Source organism: Canis lupus, chromosome 33 (assembly GCF_011100685.1).
Source record: "Canis lupus familiaris isolate Mischka breed German Shepherd chromosome 33, alternate assembly UU_Cfam_GSD_1.0, whole genome shotgun sequence".
Lineage (NCBI taxonomy): Eukaryota > Metazoa > Chordata > Mammalia > Carnivora > Canidae > Canis > Canis lupus.
The window spans coordinates 27,638,916-27,660,367 of NC_049254.1; the positions used below are offsets into that span (position 1 = coordinate 27,638,916).

Here is a 21,452-nt window from a genome sequence, read left to right on the forward strand (position 1 = left end):
TTAAGTATCTAGCAGAGTATATATATATATACACACACATACATGGATCAATTATATATAGTGATCATTATCATCTATTTAGTGTTATAATTCACAAGGCAGTTTCTACCTATGTTATTTAATCCTCATAATAAATTCCAAGGGGAATTCCTTATTAGACAATGATAGTAGAGAAAGAATGGCTTACAGTTAGATTCTGGTGACAGATTTGGAGCTCTAGGGGCTTAAGGGGTCATAAGAATTATCTGCTCTCAGGGAGACAAAATAGTGAAGATAGACTGAAAAAATCAGAGTATCTCTTCAAGGAGTTAGTTGTGTGGCTTTGAGCAAGTGTCCATTATTTGGATTTCAGTTTCCATATTTCTAAAATGAGACTAGTGAATCATAGGTAAAAGGGACCTATAAAAGTCCTGTAAAAAATAAAGCAAAAATTACCGACAATCTTCTTTATACCAGGAGTATTTTGAACTTCTAAGTAGGGAATATTGATAGAAATGGTGATGTTCAAAAATTAGTCCTGAGATAGAATTATTAATAGAGGTATCAGTAGTTTCAGAGGTTTTTTTTTTTTTTTTTTGGATCATAGGTGACAAATAATGATCTCCCTTCTATAAATCTTCTCTAGAGTTGGCAGGGCCATTCCACTGATTAGGAGAATAACCTGTCTACTTCATATATGGTTCTGAATACCATGAGCAGAACCTTCACAGTCGACTAATTGAAAGATGTCGTTAAAATGCTAGAATACAATATTAAATAGGAGGTTAAATCATGGAGTGACCAAAGAATTTTTAGTCAAATCCCCACAATATATAACTGTAAAACAAGGTTCATACAGAAAAACAGTAGCAGAACCTGAACCTCGGTCTCCTGATCTCCAGTCTGCCTCGTTTCATCATTCTTTATGGCCTTAGGAGCAGACCTAGCTTCAAGGACAGATGAGTTTGTGTTAAGTGTGAAGTCTTTCTCTGGGCAGCTGAGACCATTTGTTTGGTCAGAACCTGAGCTTTGAAGAACTGCTCACTTCTAGCTGGTCAGGAAGGAACTGGGTCCCCCTGAGCTATCCTAGCACGATGCCACTCAACATCAAGAATGACAATGTGAACACTATCTGGAAAGGAACTACAGCCCTATTATGACCTGTAGTAGAATATAATGGCTGAACCAACCTTAACAGGATTATAGGAAGTGGTAATCTGACTGCATTCTGCTTGATAAATCACATCTGGAGTTCATCTGCTCACTACTGGATTTAAGTTTTAAGACACTGACAAAGTGCAGGACATCAAGAGAGAGCAAGCAGGATGGCGAGGGCTCTTTAAATGTTGTAAGTCACAGGTTATACAGTGCCCTCGTTTTCAAAGTGCTCTGGGAGGATAGGATAAGCTGGTAGGATGAATTATCCCTGCAACAGTGACAAAGTTAAATGTTTCACCGTATCTCCTTCCCTCCTAAATATCCAAAAATCTGTGGCTTCTCCACAGCACAAGTAGCATGTGGATACTTGCTCAACAAGTGGATTTTGCTTCAGAAGTTAATAATGGGAATAAAGAATTAAAAAAACAAAATACAGGGAGGCTAATGCTAGGGGCTTGGATGTGTGTAATAAAGCTACAAACTGTTCCATGAATTTACCAACATGGAGAGAAAATCAAGTGAAGCTGAGATGACTGTTTGTCAGGGGTTAAGTCAAGTCCAGCAATTGTTAGCTGCCTACGATGGGATAGGCACCAAGTGCCATGGGAAGTGTCAACGATGAATCAATGCTAGTCCCTGATTGGAAGAAGCATACAGGGTAGGAAAGACTGACATGGAAACAGATGCCTGAGTCAATAGAGGCATGTACAAGGGACAACAGTAGCACCATGGAGTCTGAAGGAGTAAGCGTCTGTCAGTAGGAGCAAAATGGTAGTCCAGGCAAAAGGAATATACATGGTGCACTCAGGATTCCATTAATAGGAAGCATCACTATAGAAAAGATTCCTTCATTAGGCAGAAGTGTGAGATAGAGGACTTTTAAAGTCTTCAACAATTCAACTTTAAGCCCTTCAGAAGTTTCTAACATCTTACAATCTCTGATAATAATTTTCAGGGAGTTCCTATTCAGACCAGCTGCTTAAAAGAGAAAGAAAGAAAAGAAAGAAGGAAGGAAGGAAGGAAGGAAGGAAGGAAGGAAGAGAGAGAGAGAGAGAGAGAGAGAGAGAGAGAGAGAGAGAGAGAGAGAGAAGAAAGAAAGAAAGAAAGAAAGAAAGAAAAGGAAAGAAAAGAAAAAAGAAAAGAAAGAAAAGAAAAGAAGGAAGAAAGAAAGAGTCCAGTTCTCTACAAATGGTGTATGAAAACATCAAAATATAAGGTGAATTTAAGCAATTCTGAGAAGGAAATGTAGAATCAACAGATCTAAAAAATGATTAAGGAAGTGTTAGCTTATAAATCAAGTCCAGCTTTATCTGGTGGTATGCTTAAATTCTAGATTCCTAAACATAATTTTTGAGAAAGGGCTTCTTAATCTAATAATGGAAACTTGAGCCAATTGTCAATCACAACTCACCGAGTATTTACTGCTCATGTTGCGAGGTGATCTCTTTACTAAAGATTCCTTCATTCAGTGAATAAACGAAACATTTTTTCCAGATGGTTGAAGCAGGCCTTGAAAACTTTCAAGGCACTTGACATAGATGCCATTAGTGAAAGAAAAGATTTTTGCAAGATGTGCTGAACTCCAAGGGGAAGTAAAGGAATAATGTGTACAGAGTACTTCCTTGGCTTCTTTAGCCCTTAAGATCTCTGCACTTGATCACAGGACCCGATTCTTTCATTTTCAGTGATACTCACAAACCCATTTTGTCTGTACATTACCTCCACAAATCCAAGACAGGACAGAACAGTGACAAAATGCTGGAGGACAATTCTTTCTCGATTCTACACTCAATATCTACTGAGGAAACACCGAGTTTACCCTGTCAGAGGCTGGGGGATACTCCATGAATCTGATTTTCAATTTCTGAGACATCTGAAAAGACTTTGTGCTGGGGGCTGGGATTTGGGGCCAGACTGACCCTTCTGAGACTATGAAGAGGCAGTCCCAGTGGCTTCTTGTGTGAAGACCTAGAGGACTACCGAGAATGGGCATGCTTTCCCTCCTTTTTATCCCACTCTCCATTATCAGTACTAAGACTTAACTTGGAACTAGACCAAAACTTTTTCATTTGAGATGTTGCTCGGTGTTACTCAAACTGATCAAACTGGAGACCCTGGAGTCATCTTTGATTTCTCTTTCATTTCCTATTAAGTCACCAAGCCCATTAAAAAAATGTTCAATTTGTCTCTCCTTTTTTGCTTTTATTGCCAAAGGCTTGTCAATATGTCTGAACTACTGCCACAGCTTTCTAGGTGGCTTCCAGCCTCCCCCTCCTCTACTATGTATAATCACTCTATGCAATTTTGAGAATACCCAGTTTTATCTGGTCCAGGTCCTCAATTTAAACAAAACAAAACACCACCACCAAATATACCAAATACCCAAGACCTCATGGTTAATGATTCCTCCTCAGCCTGAAGCTCAAGACAGTCTAGTCTGACCCTCTTTTTTTTTTTTAAAGATTTATTCATTCATGAGATACACACACACACACACACACACACACAGAGAGAGAGAGAGAGAGAGAGAGAGAGAGAGGGGCAGAGACGCAGGCAGAGGGAGAAGCGGGCTCCCTGCAGGGAGCCCAACGTGGGACTTGATCCTGAGACTCCAGGATCAGACCCTGGGCTGAAGGCAGGTGCTAAACCGCTGAGCCACCCGGGCTGCCCTGACCCTAACTCTTCTAATTGTGCTATTATTATCTACTGCTACCATTATCGTATACAGTTGACCCTTGAACACAGGTTTGAACTGTGCAGCTCAACTTACACATGGAGTTTTTCCTGATAAATACAAGATAGCATGGTGAACATATTTTCTCTTCCTTGCAATTTTCTTCTCATTTTTTTTCTAGCTTATTCTAAGAATACAGTATATTAATAGAGTTAGGCTTCTGGTTAACAGTAGGCTATTAGTCAAGTTTTTGAGGAGTCAAAAGTTATACATAGATTTTGATTGCATAGAGGGTGTTGGGTGTCCCTAACCCTTGTGATGTTCAAGAGTCACCATAGCAATCCTTCTCTCTCTGTTAGGTTGGTATATACATCATCCTTTTAATATACTACTCAACCCCTATGATTTGATAATACTTTCTTACAAGGTAAACACTGTGAGGATATTTACAGGATTATTCAAATCCTACTCGTTCTTAAATGTCAAAATGAAGTTTCTTCTCTTCTAGGCCTTTCTGTACTATTTCCAAGTTTCTTTCTAGTATAAACTTCTATGAAGCTCACTGTCTATCCCATCCTTTTTTTTTTTCTATCCCATCCTTTTTTGCTAGAATCTCATTCCACCTTGAAATTTATTCAAATTATTTCATGTTTTTATGCCATGTATGTGTCTTATATTGAGTAGTAAGCTCCTGGTAAGGTTTCTCAAGGATTTTCCAGTCTCATTCATTTTTTAATCACATTGTTAACCCCTAATTAAGTGAACCGATAAAGCATTTAATAATTTTCTTTGCATGAAAGAATACTCATTTCTATTTTAAGGGCAAAATACAATGTTCTCCTTGTATTATCATATAATAATCTTAAGATTTTACTTCTGCATATGAGTAACAATTCATATGGGAATAGATAGATGACACAGTTATCTTCCTTGATGTATTTTATATCTCTAAACTGTGCTTTGTAATTTACGTTGCTGAAGAGTTGTGGCTTGTTACCTCCAAATACACCAATGAATTAATTTATGAACACTGGAAGAAACATTAGAAATATTAATGGAAAATTCTATGAAAAAACCCTAAAAATTCATTTAATATTTTTAGACTTAAGACATCCTTATCTAGGGACTCCTGGGTGGCTCAGTGGTTTAGCACCACCTTTGGCTCAGGGCGTGATCCCGGGGTCCCAGGATCGAGTCCCATGTCAGGCTCCCTGCATGGAGCCTGCTTCTCCCTCTGCCTGTGTCCCTGCCTCTCGCTCTGTCTCTCATGAATAAATAAATAAAATAAAATCTTAAAAAAAAAAAAGAAAGAAATCTCTATCTGTAAAATCTGAACATGTCAAAGAGATTGTATCTGGGTCCTTCAGAAGTTGTAGCACCAACACTTAAGAAAAGGTCCCGGTGCCAGCAGAACACTTTAATGCTGAAGCCTGCCCAAGAACCATGCATAAAGACACCGGCAGGTGATTATGAAGTATTAGTGATCGCATAACCCTCAGTCTCCTAGCAGCCTGAATATGCTGCTTACATGGACGAGGTGATACTGAGTAGTTAAGAAGTACTAGTACAGAGAAGCAGAGACTAATTTCGTTTATATTATTTATAAAATAAAGGATGTTCTTAGCTAAAGGGCTGAAAAGGAATTACATTGGGAAAGGGAGAATTATAACCAGTGCAAGATTTACAACTCCTTGCGGCATTTCAACGGCTCAGGGAGCTAAGCGTCTCCCTTTGGCTCAGGTCAGGATCTCAGGGTCCTGGGATTGTGCCCAGCATCAGGCTCCTTGTTGGCTGGAGAATCTGCTTCTCTCTCTCCCCCACCTGCCCCCCTGCTCATGTACATGCTCTCTCAAACGAATAAATAAAAATCTTTTTTTCTTTTAAGATTTTATTTATTCATGAGAGACATACAGAGACAGGCAGAGACACAGGCAGAGGGAGAAGCAGGCTCCATGCAGGGAGCCCCATGCGGGACTTGATCACCAGACCCAGGATCATCCCTGAGCGGAAGGAAGATGCTCAACCACTGAGCTATCCAGGCTTCCCAAATAAATAAAAACCTTAAAAAAACCAAAGAAAAGATTTAAAAACTCCTTTATGTTCAAATATAATAAGGACAAAAAACAAACATCTCTCATTTATTTAAAAAAAAATCAAACTTCTCAAGTTAAGACTTATCTATTAGCATTTCTTTATCAGTCTGACTTTATTTTTTAAAGGTCTTAAACATCCATTCAGGATAAAAATAAATAAAAACGCCAAGGTTTTCAGAAACCATTTGCTAATTCAGGATGTTATTTACATTTTCTTGGACCAATCAATGTTTTTTAAGAAATGGACATACTGGCATTTTTTTTCTTACAAGAAATATTTATATCTCACCAACAACACTAGCCTGCAGCATAGAGCATCCCATATAAAAACACAATGCCATTAAAAAACAAACAAGAATCCGGAAAGAGAAAAGAAACTCTAACTTGAATATGATAAATTGTACCCAGAGACGCCCTTTTCACTATCCTTTAGGACAACCAGAGAATCCTTCTGACCTGGACCCTCAGCCCAGCAGGGTAAATAAAGACCTCTAAGGGTGATGTTCTAAAATAAAATATTACTTACAATACTTTCCCATTTATCGACAACTTTCTTCTCTTAACAAATGTCAATTTCTTAAGACAGCTTGTACATATAAGCTCCAGACTGCCAATATAGTCCAATAATAAATTTATTATTCATACAATTATCATACATAATTAGTATAATATAAAATATCATTTCTCTAAAGAAATTGAAAATATACATTCAATGTAGCCATGTTCTATTCTTAAAGAGAAGCACTCAATCGTTTTTCTTCCGAGTTCATTTCTCCAGAAGACCAGTCCTTAAGGACTTCTGGAGTCTAGCAATATTGGCATCCAGTGCTGCAAGGCCATTGCGGAAGTCTTGTTCATCACGAGAAGTGAATGTTGAAAAAGAAGAGATGCTCCAGTCAGACATTAAGTCAGAATTTAAAAAGCTACCATCAGAGACAGCACTACTTCTCACTTGAAAGCTGCTGCTCTGACAAGTGGAGGGGCCATGACCCGCAGCGAGTTCTGGTGGCTCCTCAGGGGCAGCAGGGATCTTGCAGATGGCTTCTTTTATTTTCTTGAGGAGCTGCTTGTCTTTCATATCGGCTGTTCTGGGAAGTTTCTCAGGTGCATCTTCTGCTTCCTTTTTGGAAGAGGAACCAACTCCAGGTGCACACGATTTATTTTCTTTCTCAGAGACACATCCACTGTTGCCGACCAGCTGTGGTGAAGCCACAGTGATCTGTGGCTGAGGGGATAATCTCTTAGATAGTGGTGATTTCTTTTTAGATGTGCTTCTAGCAAATGGAATGTAAATTGTATTATCCAGATTACACCCATCATCTATTAGAGTTGTAATTTCGCTGTCCTCCACCAAATCCTGTTTTGAAAGGGTAGGAATGATCCCAGGGGCTGATGCTTCCTCCATGCTCTTTGTATTACTCTGTTGAGGGCCTTTGGAGGGCAGAGCATTTTCATAAGGTCTATCTGGCTCTATGTTCTCCTCAGTGTTAACCGCAGAAAGTGGCTCTGAATGTGTAAAATTGTGATCTGTTTCTAACTTACTTAGGTAGCTCATTATGGAAGTATGAGCTGGGATTGGGTCATGTTGAGGTTGTTTTTCATAAATGTTCAGAAGTGCTTTGGTAAGATTCCCAGACTTGCAGCGAGCACTGTCCATGCTAAGATCTGAGAGAAGCCTTGCCATACTGCTCTGTAAAGTTCTGTTAAGAAGAATTTAGTACACCAATTATTCTTTGTTTTATCTGTTTCTTTCATTTATTTATTTATACCTCATCTTTAAAAGAATTTGAAGCAAGCGCCTGGCCTGGTTTATAACACTGAAAAAAGCAACTAAAAGCACAAAATCACAGAGTGCACTCTGGAATGAGTAAATTGCAATAACAAATAATTAAGGAGATCTTGGTCTGTATCAAATCTAGTACTATGATATTGAAAAATACAGGTTCAGAAATTTTTTTCTCTTAGGGTATGAAATACTTTGTTCTTAAGCAACATTGCAAGAATGGTGTGGATTCTGTTAGTAATTAAATTCTTTCTATTTAAGTATACATGCAAAGGACACTGGGAAACAATACTGAGAAAAAAGGACAGAGATAATTACCTGGTATAATTAGGAATGAGCAACAACTAGGTACCAAGAGAAGTGTGATATTAGAAAAAACACTCAGGATTTGAAGTCAGAAATGGAATAAAATCCTATCACTAGCTGTGATCTTGGGCAAGTCATTCAACCTTTCTGAATCTCCAGTTCCTCGATTGCAAAATGAAGACTTTTGGAATTACAATGAACATTAAATAAGATAAAATAATAAAATGTGAAGGCCAAGTGTTCAGCACCACTTCAGGCTATAGAGGTGTTCGTTTGATGGCAGCTTTTATTATTAGTCCTATTAGAGCCATTTTATACCAAGCTTTTGGTCCTTTTGAATTGAATCATGTATAGATTCTTACATATCAATAAAAAAAGAAATATGTCAATTTTTAAAAAAAATACAAAGGACATCAAAGAGTAATTTTAAAAGATTACAAGTAGCCAGTAGGGATGTTTTAAAAAGTTCACCTTCTAACCAGAGAAATTCCAATTTTTAAAATGATGTTTTTCTTTTTTGGCCTATCAAATTACCATGGTAAAATAAGAATAATGCCTACTGTCAGAGAAGCTTGAAGAGGCAGGTCCTCTTCAAACGTAGTGGGAGCATACGCTAGCATAACCCTTCTGGAGAGCAAACTGGCAAAACATCAGAAGTCCCAAATATCTGTATGGCCCACTGATTTGCACTTCTAGGAATTTATTCTACATATATGAGCCAAGAGACAGTACCCAAAGATATACTTATAAATATATAATTTATAATAGAAAATAGATGGATTTAGTATCTCTATCTTTAAACACAGTAGAATGATTTAGATAAATTATGCTTTGTTGCACTACAGCCATTTATGGTTGTGTTGTAAGGAATATTTCCTGATGGAGAAATGTTCATTATTTAAGATTAAACTCAAAAGAGCAGTCCGTAAGTAACATAGATACATTGCTATTTTTGTAGAAACAGTCATGCATATCCAAACAAAATACCACAAGGAAATCTTTATACTACAGCAGTGATTTACCTCTGGATATAAAATGAGTGATTTTTTTTTCCTACAGAAGGAAAAACTAATTTTTTTCCAACCTGGCTTATGCTGTCATCTTAAACCTATTTTGAGTTCTGATTGCTCTCCAAATGGCAAGGTCTCCTACCACTTTTTCTCATACCTCTCTCAAGAAGCTAATGAGCTATTATTAAAAGACAAAAAATATATGCTATGAACATACCTTTTAAAAAATGCTGTAATGAATAATCACCCACTTATTAATTCCAGCAGACTACATACTGGAATTTTCATTTTTTTTTATCTTTTTTTTTCTTTTCTTTTCTTTTTTTTTTTTTAATTTATGATAGTCACAGAGAGAGAGAGAGAGAGGCAGAGACACAGGCAGAGGGAGAAGCAGCTCCAGGCACCGGGAGCCCGATGTGGGATTTGATCCCGGGTCTCCAGGATCGCGCCCTGGGCCAAAGGCAGGCGCCAAACCGCTGCGCCACCCAGGGATCCCTGGAATTTTCATTTTTATGTGTTTTTAGAAAAGCAATACTTATGTTAAGGTTTCTTTCCAGACTTAAATAAAAATATTATCTTTGCTGTGAACAAAATCAGTGATGAAGAAAGGAAGAAAGGGACAACGACATTAACATGTTTCATCTCTGGAAATTAATAGTAATCACTAAACTTCTGATTTAAACAGAATATGAATCATTGTCTCTGAAGCTAAAAGAAAAATCTCTGGGATTCCTGGGTGGCGCAGCGGTTTGGCGCCTGCCTTTGGCCCAGGGCGCGATCCTGGAGACCCAGGATCGAATCCCACGTCGGGCTCCCGGTGCATGGAGCCTGCTTCTCCCTCTGCCTGTGTCTCTGCCTCATTCTCTCTCTCTCTCTGTGACTATCACAAATAAATAAAAATTAAAAAATAAATAAATAAATAAATAAAAGAAAAATCTCTGTAAGAAATGACAATATGTCAAAATTATAAAGAAGCAATATGAATACCTCAATAGCTATGAAGTGGATACATTTCTGTTTCTGTTATTTGGGATATACCTAAACACACTGATTTTTTAATGCTTAGAAAGCTGACATATCTTTATAATAAGAAATTTAAGGTTCTTTCTCAGTTATTTATAAGAGTATACTAACTTAAATAAGTATCAGCACTTATAAGAGTGTTCTTAGAAGCTATTAGAATACCATATGTTCACTGAAAACATGCATTTTCCTCACATTTTAATGGTTTTATAACGTGTGTTATAGTGAAATTTTGAAAAAGTGATAAGGGTGTATTTCAAAGTTACTGAGGGTTAGAAAAGGAAGAGAGAGATAGGTTTAGGGTATTTGTTTAGAATAAATACATGCACCTTCTAGTCCCATTATTTCTCCCCAACTGTCTGAGAAAGGCATTCAGAAATTTTGTGAAATCTTTAAGAGATTATTTAAAACACATACAAAAAACACACATCTGCCTTACTGAGTGTGTGACTACAGGGAAGAAGGAGGAGGCCAGCTGAAGATTTAGCTATACTGGCAGGGGCTGCTGCTTTACCCTTTGTCAAAAGTAAAAGTGGTCACAGAAGCCCAGCTCTAGTATTGGAGTTATTCCTAATTAACTAAACTGCACAGGATATCACCAAACATACCATAAATCACCAGCATGGGTGAATTTAGATGCAATTAAGCTCAAATATGAACTTTTTGTTTTGTTTTGACAAAACAAAATTTGCCGTCTGTGGGTATGCTTAGATTTTGAAGCTGTTACTGAATCTTCAGAAAACATAGGGGTAGTACTAAGTACTGTGCTAAGCTTGCCCACTATGTTTCTATAATCATTTATAGAGACTATTTAATCTAATGGGTGACCTAGTAGTCGTGACATAGGATTTATGCCCAGCATAAAAAGCAAAGGTCCTTGATAACAATGGAGAAAAAAACTGACAGGAAACTCTTGAGAGTCTTAAGGAAAGCAAAACATTTACATTTAACATTTTAGACACAGTCTTTCCTAAAAGCAGATAATATACAAGAAGTAAAGACCTTTTTCATCTCCTATGCTTATATGTTACAGTGAATGTTAAGAAAAGGCTCTAGTTGCAAGTGAATCATTCTCATTCCAAAAAAACACTACAAAAGGCAGATTGTGATTTTCAAAGAATGAGCAGGTACAAAGGTAGAACAATCTTTTAAAAACATGTCCTTTTCTGTCAGAGAGAAGCTGTGATTTTCAAAACAGGAAGCAAGGTTAAAGAGGGAATCTAAAATCTTGGCTCCGGTGCCAGCTTGGGCACTGACTGGCCATAAAGTCAAGCGAAGTCCCTTCATTTCCTGGGGCTTCATTGATGCTAATTTCTATAATAATTATACTATTACTTGCTATGAAAACTGTCCTTACATTTTTAGTATCAATTTTCTTCACAAATGCACATGTTAAATAGTATTTAGTGAGTTTATTCTTAAAAAAGCATGTATCTTCGTATATCCATCATCAAGCTAAAAGCTAAAAGCTTGATGATATGGATATTCATAAATAACCTAAGATTACATATTTTTGTATTTAACACATATATATTTAGAACATGATATATAATAAATGTTTATTGAATAAATGAATAAACAAATGAATCCATCTATTCATCTTTACATCTCTCAGGCAAAAAAAAAAAAAAAATGCTAAGGTTCACTTAGACTAAATTACACATGGAGTTGTTACCAGGAATAAGCTATTTTAGTGAAGGACATGCCATGTGCAAGAGTGAGAGAAAACCTGACTAGGATTAAGAGGTGTGCGTTCTAGTCCCAGATCCATTATTAACTTTAATATTTAACTTGCCTGGTCTCAGTTTCTCCATCTATGAATATGCAGATATTAAAATCTTTCCATCATAGACAAGGACAAATAAAATAGATATGGGAGAGAAGATTTGGGGGAAAAAATATCAAAGTACATTGTAAATAAAAGATAACATCAGCTTCTTATTTCATGCTCATCAAGGAGCTAGGTTTAGTGGTATGAAGTAAAGACTGAGAAGAAAAGCAAATTCTCAGGCAACTAGATCGTCTGCTTCAATTCCTGCTAGAGGCTAAGCGCCATGCCCCTTATACTGAGATGTTCCCAGGGACACCTACACAACTGCTCATGGAACCTGACCATGCTGACTTGCTATCCTACTTTTCTTTTCCACATGGACTCTACACCACATGCATTGAGTTTATTGAAATATAAACTTGAGTTTATAAGTTTATTGAAATAAAATTTATTGTTTATTGAAATATAATTTATATACTATAAAATTCACGCCTTTAAAGTATATAATTGAGTTGTCTTTAGTATATTCAGAGAGTTATATAATCATTACCTCTATCCAACTTTAGAACATTTTCATTACCCTAGAAGGAAACTCTATTCCCATTAGCACTCACTCCCCTCTTCTCTTCTTCTCCCAGTCCCTGGTAACCACTAATCTATTTTTTGTTTCCATGGGGTTGCCTATTCTGAACATTTTATATTAAGTGGAATCATACAATATGTGGTCTTTTGTGACTGGTTTCTTTTACCATAAATACTCGATAATAACAGAGTTTTCATCCCAAAATTACTCCTCAAAAAAAGAGGAGATACTTTTCTTTGGCAACTTTATAAAGGCTTTCATAAGGAGGGGCATTCTCTCACTTTACATTCTCTCACAAGAATGATATAAGCCAACATTTTAGAAACTCTGACTAGAGCCTAATTAATTATAGCACAACATGTATATACAAGTGTCTTTTGCTCTTCCCCATTGTTCAATAAAAGTTTGAATGAAATATTAATGTGAGAAAAATGCAGTATTTATATATTAACATAGCTTATATAGAATCATTTCAAATGTTTGCAAAACTAGTAAATTAAGTATTATATACATACATATGTATCATTATTTCATCTATTTCCCTAAAAGTTCATAATTCAAAACAGACCTTCTCATTTGAAATATAAAGGAGATTGTTTTATATTCAAAATTGTTTTATATTTGGAATGATGAACTTGCAGGATCATGTAAATGCATGGCCACGTCTGATGATATTCAGGCCTAAAATCGCTGACTTCTCCTCTGGGATTTAAATAAGTAGTTAGAAATCCAATTCTTAACAAATGTTTCAAGAGAAAACTGAACTCTGAAAGTAAATATCATATAAAAATTGAGTGGTGTGATTTTATTTATTTGAGAAAAGACATGTTAGGGAAGCAAGGGCTCTTAGGGATTCCTGCCAACTCTCCTCACTTTCGTGATGAAATCACTGGGACTCAAAGAGGCTAAGTGACTTTCCTAGGATCATCTGGCATGAGGGCATCTGTGATCAGGGCCTCATGGGAATGATTTCTTAGTGTTCCTATCAACCCTAATCATGCCCCATTTTACAGCTGAGGTTTAGAGAGGGTAAATAACTTGCTTAAAGTCACACAGCTAGTACATGCTAGAGCTGGGATTTTCAGGTCTCTCTGGCTTTCAGAGCCAGAGGGCTCCTCTCCATTTGCTAAGTTAGTCTTCAGCTTACTTTTAAAAAGCTGAAGCTCCTTACAAGCACCCTTTTCCAGGAATCACATGGCTTAAAAAGCACCGAGCCAGGCTTGGCATTTCTAAACCTAATTAGAGCAGAAGAAAACATCATTAGAAATTACTGACAAAATAAGAGGAAAGAGGGAAAAAGAGCAAGTCTAAAATGATTTTTGAAGTCTATAAATAATCTGACAAGAGGCATGTTATTCAAATGAAGTCAAAATTACCTGGTTAATTCTCTCAGGCGAGTTACTTCAGCATCACGTTGACGTAATGTTATTCCCAATATTTGATTTTCCTTTTCAGCAGCTTCTAACTTAAACTGGGAGCTTTTCAAATTGACTAAGGCTTCCTCCAATTCTGAAACCACAATAAAGTTTCAGTTTCCTCATCCTTTCTAAAAAATGTGACCATAACTACAGTTCAAATACATACCAATTTTTATTCTTGTTGTCTCAATGTCAAATTGCTGTTTATTTTCAAGTAAAGTTTGATCTTTCTCTTTAAACATACCAGCAAATTTTTTGTTTTCATCTTTCTGATTTTCAATCACTTTTAAAAGTTCCTCATTTTTATTCTGTAGTAATTCCTGGCTCTTCAGTGACTCCTGTAATTGGTTTTGCAGGGACTTGTTCAATGACTGAAGGGAAAACACTGCAAGACAAAGCAGATCAAATAATTGTTGCCCAAATTTAAAAAGCACAAAGTTAGAAAAGATATGTTTTTGAAAAAGATCTGGAATTTATTGATTTTGCTTTACCATTATATATTTGAGCAGTTCTAGGTAAATACTAAATATATTTTTAAAATTTGATGCATTGGTCATATCTTTCTTCCTCAGTTGATATCTGGGGCATTAAAAAATATTTTTACCCTTATTAATGAAAGAATAATTCATGCATAAGGTAAAAAAAAATTCAAACGTCATGACATACCAAATGATTCTCAATGAAGAATCTTCCAGCCCACCCTACCTTCACTCTCCTCCCAAAGGCAATCACTATTACTAACTTTGAGATCTTTCTGGAAAAATACTTGTGCATATAACACATTTATTTAAAGACATGAATCATACTGTACCCATTGTTTCTAATCATGTCCTCCCCCCCGCCATTAGATCAATATGTATCAGCATAAAGATCTATCACATTCTCTTTAATGGCTATAAAAGTATACAGCACAGAGCAGCCCCTGTGGCGCAGCGGTTTAGCGCCGCCTGCAGCCCAGGGCGTGATCCTGGAGACCCTGGATCGAGTCCCACGTCAGGCTCTCTGTATGATGCCTGCTTCTCCCTCTGCCTGTGTCTCTGCCCCTCTCTCTCTCTCTCTGTCTCTATGAATAAATAAATAAAAAATCTTAAAAAAAAAAAAAGGATCCCTTTAAAAAAAAAAAGTATATAGCACATTCATTTAACAAATGCAGCCTCGAGTGAAGTCTTACTAAGTGTGAGGCAGGGTATTAGAATCTGGTCAGACATGGTCTCTGCTCTCAAAGAGCTGATAACAAACAAGTTATTATTAATAGCAATACATGCTCTCAAGGGAACAATAAAGTAAATGAGCAGAGACCAGAAAGAGATTAGCTATGTAGAATGGCAACCACCCATCTCCCCACGTCCCATTTTGGCCTCTTTTCCCCACCCCTACTGTTTATTCATAGGGGAATCAGAGTGACTTTTTTCTTTTTCTTTTTTTTTTTTCAGAGTGACTTTTTTCAAAATTACTTTGGTGAAGATGACACTTTTACGAAATATGTGTTCTGTATTTTTCTTACTGCTTTGTAAGAGCTATTTATATATTAAGAAAATTAAGCCTCTGTCATATCCTGTATTATGAAAAGTTTCCCCCATTTTGTTGATGCATTTTTAAATGTGTTTACAATTTTGCTGTGCAGAAAATGAAAAAAAATTCTGAGGACAAATTTTATTATGTCTTCCTTTGTGGCATCTGAGTTTTGTCAGGCTTAGGAAAAGATCCCAAGAATAAATAACAAAGAAACAAATAGGTCTCATCTTTTCCTCTGGTACTATTATTTTTTTCTATTACTATTATTTTTTTCTATTATTTTCAACTCTACGATTCATAAGCACAATTTGACAATATCTGGCAAAATTCCAACTGTATATATCCTTTGACTCAATAATTCTACAGCTAGGGATCCCTGGGTGGCTCAGAGGTTTAGTGCCTGCCATTGGTTCAGGGCATGATCCTGGAGTCCCGGGATTGAGTCCCGCATCGGGCTCCCTGCATGGAGCCTGCTTCTCCCTCTGCCTGTGTCTCTGTTCCCCTCTTTCTCTCTGTGTGTGTCTCTCATGAATAAATAAATAAAATCTTTAAAAAAAATAATAATTCTACAGCTATAATCTACAAAATGCTCACACACATGCACAAAGACATGCATAAGATTTTTACTACAGCACTGTTTGCACTAGGGAAAATACCTACATAGAAAACTTCAAAAAATACATTATGATGGAATCACAGAAGCATAATATCCAAATAGTTCCTAAACAGAAAGAAAAATATCCATTACAGATTTTACTGGGGGGAGGAGGAAAGCTAAGATGGTGGCATAGTAGGACCACCCTAGGCTTGCCTTGTCCCTTGAACACAGCTGGATAACTATCAAATCATTCTGAACACCCAAGAAATTGATCTAAGGACTGATAAACTGTACAACCAGAGGGAGAGAAGAGGCCACATCAAGGAAGGTAGGAAGTGCAGAGAAGAGGTTTGGGGGAGAAACAGGTTGCTGCAGAGGGGAGGGAGCCTTGGTCGCAGAGAAAACTGAGATAGACTAGAGCGTACAGGGGTTTGTGCAAGGCGAATACTTCTCCAAAGCCATTGGCTGGGAAAATGAGAAGGGGTTGACTTTCATGAATTTTTTACAACCAGTTTTTTAAACTTCTTTAAGCCCAGAGGTCCCTGGGTTTGGCTGGGATAGAGATCTGAGGGTGTCGCCCTACTCCTGGAGTAAAGGAAGGCAAGTAACCCAGGGCAGAAAATATGATCTGAGGACCCCCAAAGGGGCATAAGGAGCGACTGTTCCTACTTCTTGAAGCACATCTGTGAGAGGTGGTTGCCTCTCCATGGACAAAAGAGCCAGTGGGCTCCACTTCCCTCCCCACCCCTCAGCAAAGGCAGAAACACCTGCTGAGGGCGGCTAACCAGGACATTGCCTGTTTGACCAGCTTGCTCCAAATCCACACCCCCTGTCCTCTGGCATGACTGCCTTTCTGGGTCAAACCTGCATCAGTCCCAGTGCAGAAGACCCTCCTCCAGAAGACCAGTGCAGGTCTTTACCACACCAGGCCCCCAAAGTTTGGAGTTTTACAAGTCGGCAGGCTTGGCTGGAATAGAGCCCAAAGTGCACTACGCTGCTTCAGTAGGCAAGTAACCCAGACATGGACACCATAAAAAGAGCAATCTAAAAATGCATAGGATACACAAGGGGAAATTATCCACTCTTCTGAGAGGGCCCCCTTAGAGCAGCAAGTACAGACTCCCCTCTCTGGGGACAAAGGGAGTGGCTGGTGCCATTTCCCTCTCCCACCCCTCAGCATAAACCAATTCATCACCAACACCGGCTGCCTAACCTGCTTACACTAAGTCCTGCTGTACATTCTGCTGGTACTGCTTTTCTCGGGCAAGTCTGTTTAAGGACCAGCACAGCAGGTCCCTTCCCAGAAGACCAGCACAAACCCTGGCACACACCACGTCTACCAACCATAGAGTTCTAGTGGAAGTAGCATCAAGTCTCATTTAACAAGCAAACCAGAGATACCTACTTAAAACTTGCCACGCTCTGGCCAAGGTTCAAACACTGCCCACAGCAGGTAAGGAGAACCTCTGCAGACAAATGACCTGAGGAACAGAGCAACCAAAACACAGTGGCAGAAATGCACGCAGCACACACCAGAGACACTCCCTGAAGCACCAGGCTCTGGACTAGACACTACGTGACCTCTTCCTCAGAGAGCCATTACTCTCAGGACAGCTTTTCTAACACAAGAAGATAGAGACCTAGACAAAATGCCACAATGGAGGAATTCATCCCAAAAGAAAAAAACAAGAAAAGATCATGGTCAGAGATTGAATCAAAACAGATAAAAAGAAAAAGAAACAAATATGTGCCTAATGGAAAATTAAAAAACAATAATCACAGGGATACTTGCTGGACTTGAGAAAAGAATGGAAGACTTCAGGGAGGCCCTTACCACAGATACAAGAGTTAAAACGCCATCTGGCAGAAATGAAAAATGTAGTATCTGGGATGTGAAACCATCTGGACCACAGGTATGGAAGAAGCAGAGAAACAAATAAGTGATACAGAAGATACAATTATGAAAAAAATAATGATGCTGAACAAAAAAGGGGAAGAAAAATGATGGATCACAAGAGTAGACTTAGGGAACTCAGTGACTCCATTAAATGTTAATAACATTTGTATTATAGCAGTCCCAGAAGAAGAGAGAAAAAGGGGAAGAAGGTTTATTTAAGGAAATAAAAGCTGAAAATTTCCCTGATCTGGGGAAGGAAACAGACATCTAGGAGGCAGAGAGAACTCCCATCAAAATCAACAAAAGCAGAGCAACACAAAGACATATTGTAGTTAAATTACAAAATACAGTGATAGGAAAAATTCTAAAAGCAGCAAGACAAAACAAGTCCTTAACTTACAAGGGAAGACCCATAAGGCTAGCTACAGATCTCTCCACGGAAACTTGGCAGGCCAAAAGAGAGTGGCATGATATATCCAACATACTGAATGGGAAAAATCTGCAGCCAACAACACTCTATCCAGCAAAGCTGTCATTCAGAGTAGAAGGAGAGATAAAGAGCTTCCCAGACAAACAAAAACTAAAGGAGTTCGTGAACACAAAACCAGCCCTGCAAGAAATATTAAAGGGGACTCTTTGAGTGGGAAAGAAAGACCAAAAGTGACAAAGGCTAGAAAGGAACAGAGAAAATCTCTAGAAACAATAACAAAACAAGTAATAAAATGGCACTAAGCACATATCTGCCAATAATTACTCTGAATGTAAATGGACTAAACACTTCAATCAAAAGACATAAGGTGTCAAAATGGATTAAAAAAATAAGAGATTCATTTTGGATCTTAAGACACCTGCAGATTGAAAGTGAGGGGATGGAGGGGGGCACCTGGGTGGCTCAGGCGATTGTCAGACTCTTGGTTTCGACTCAGGTCATGATCTCATGGATAGTGGGGTCAAGCCCTATTTGTGGCTCTGCGCTCAGTGGGGAGTCTACTTAAAGATTCTCTCCCTCTGCCCCTCCTCCCACTTGCACACACTCTCTAAGGTAAATGAATAAATCTTTTAAAGAAAGAAAGAGGGGAGTCTGGGTGGCTCAGTGGTTGAGTGCCTTTGGCTCAGGTCGTGATCCCGGAGTCCTGGGATCGAGTCCTACATCAGGGTCCCTCCAGGGAGCCTGCTTCTCCCTCTGCCTATGTTCCTGCCTCTCATAAATAAATAAGTGAAATCTCTCTAAAAAAAAAAAGAAAAAAAAGAAAGGAAGAAAGTGAGGGGATGGAGAAATATCTATCATGCAACTGGATTCAAAAGAAAGCCAGAGAGTAGCAATATTTATATGGACAAGCTAGACTTTTCTTTTAAGTGTTTTATTTTTTTTAAGATTTCATTTATTTGAGAGAGATCATGAGCAGGGGGAGGGGCAGAAGGAGAGGGAGAAGCTAACTCCCTGCTGAGTGTGGAGCCAGACATGGAGCTCAATCTCAGGACCCTAAGATCATGACTTGAGCCAAAGGCAGACACTTAACCAACTGAGCCACCCAGAAGCCCCCAAACTAAACTTTAAACCAAAGTTATGTACTGTATCATAATAAAGGAGACTATTCAACAAGAAGATACAATAATTGTATTTACAATTTATGACCCCAACTTGGGAACACCCAAATGTATAAAATAATTAATAACAAACATAAAGAACTCATTGATAATACAATAACAGTAGGGGACTTTAACACCCCATTTACATCAATGGACAGCTTATCCAAGCGGAAAATCAACAAGGAAACAATGGCTTTCAATGACACACTGGACTAGATGGACTTAACAGATATATTCAGAACATTTCATCCCAAAGCAGCAGAATACACATTCTTTTCAAGTGCACATGGGACATTTTCCAGAATAGATCACACACTAGGTCACATATAGACCTCAACAAGGAGAAAAAGATTGAGATCATACCATGCATATTTTTTGACCATAACAGCTATGAAATTTGAAGTCAACCAAAAGAAAACATTTGGAAAGACCACAAACACATGGAGGTTAAACAACATGTTACTAAAGAATGAATGGGTCAACTAGGAAATTGAAGAAGACATTTAAAAAATACATGGAAACAAATGAAAATGAAAACACAATGGTCCAAAACCTCTGGGATGTAGCAAAAGCAGTCCTAAGAGGGAAGTATTTAATAACACAGGCCTTCCTCAAGAATAAAAAAAAAAAATCTCAAATAAATAATTTAATCTTATACCTAAAGGAGCTAGAAAAAGAAGAACAAATAAAGTCTAAAGCCAGCAGAAGGGAAATAATAAAGATTAATGTAAAAGTAAGAGATATAAAAGCTAAAAAAACAGATTAATGAAACCAGGAGCTGGTTATCTGAAAAAAATTAATAAAATTTATAAACCTCTAGCCAGACTTCTCAAAAAGAAAAGAGAAAGGACCAAAACATAATCACAAAAGAGAGAGGAGAAATAACAAGCAACACCACAGAAATATAAGCAATTATAAGAGAATATTATGAAAATTATATGCCAATAAATTGTTATTTTTTTTAAAAGATCTTATTTATTTATTCATGACAGATAGAGAAAGAGAGAGAAGCAGAGACACAGGCAGAGGGAGAAGCAGGTTCCATGCAGGCAGCCCGATGTGGGACTCAATCCCGGGACTCCAGGATCATGCCCTGAGCCGACGGCAGACCCTTAACCACTGAGCCACCCAGGCATCCGACCAACAAATTCGACAATCTGAAAGGAATGGATAAATTCCTAGAAACACATAAACTACGAAAATTGAAACAGGAAGAAATAGAAAACTGGAGCAGACTAATAATCAGCAAAGAAACTGAATCAGTAATAAAAAAATATCCCAACAAACAAAAGTTCAGGGCCAGAAGGCTTCACAGGGGAATTCTATCAAATATTTAAAGAAGAGTTAATACCTATTTTTCTTAAACTATTCCAAAAAATAGAAATGGAAGGAAAACCTCCAAATTCATTCTATGAGGCCAGCATTACCCTGATTCCAAAACCAGTCACAGACTCCACCAAGAAAGAGAACTACAGGCCAATATTCCCGATGCACATGAATGCAAATATTCTCAACAAAGAGCAAATTATATCACATAGTACAGTAAAAGAATCATTCACCATGATCAGGAGGGATTTATATCTGGGCTGCAAGGGTAGTCAATATTCAGAATTAATCAATGTGATACACCACAACAGAAAGCCTTTCTAAACAAAAGAAAGGCTAAGAACCATATGATCCTCTCAATAGATGCAGGAAAAGCATGCGACAAACTACAACATCCATTCATGATAAAGTAGGTTTAGACGAAACATACCTCAACATAATAAATGCCATATATGAAAATCCCACAGCTAAGATAATCCTCAATGGGGAAAAACCAAGAGCTTTTCCTCTGTGGTCCGGAACAAGACAGGGACATCCACTCTCATCACTGTTATTTAACATAGTATTGGAAGTCCTAGCCTCAGCAATTAGACAATACAAAGAAATAAAAGTCATCCAAGTTGTCAAGGATGTCAAACTTTCACTGTTTGCAGATGACATGATACTGTATATAGAAAACCCCAAAGACTCCACCAAAAAATTGCTAGAACTGATACACAAATTCGGTA

The 21,452-nt window shown here is 37.7% G+C and overlaps 1 protein-coding gene across 2 annotated transcripts in view; it reads right to left on the minus strand.

Annotated features, from left to right (window-relative positions):
• Positions 1-5,936: 5,936 nt before the first annotated feature.
• CCDC14 (coiled-coil domain containing 14) overlaps positions 5,937-21,452 on the minus strand; it is a 56,174-nt gene continuing 40,658 nt past the window's right edge. For both annotated transcript variants that reach the window (XM_038583058.1, XM_038583057.1), the window contains 3 exons: positions 13,965-14,183; positions 13,757-13,889; positions 5,937-7,604 (listed from right to left, as the gene is read on the minus strand). In XM_038583058.1, the coding sequence (XP_038438986.1) occupies positions 6,671-7,604; positions 13,757-13,889; positions 13,965-14,183 (1,286 nt within the window). In that variant the 3' untranslated portion in view covers positions 5,937-6,670. The remainder of the gene's footprint in view (positions 7,605-13,756; positions 13,890-13,964; positions 14,184-21,452) is intronic.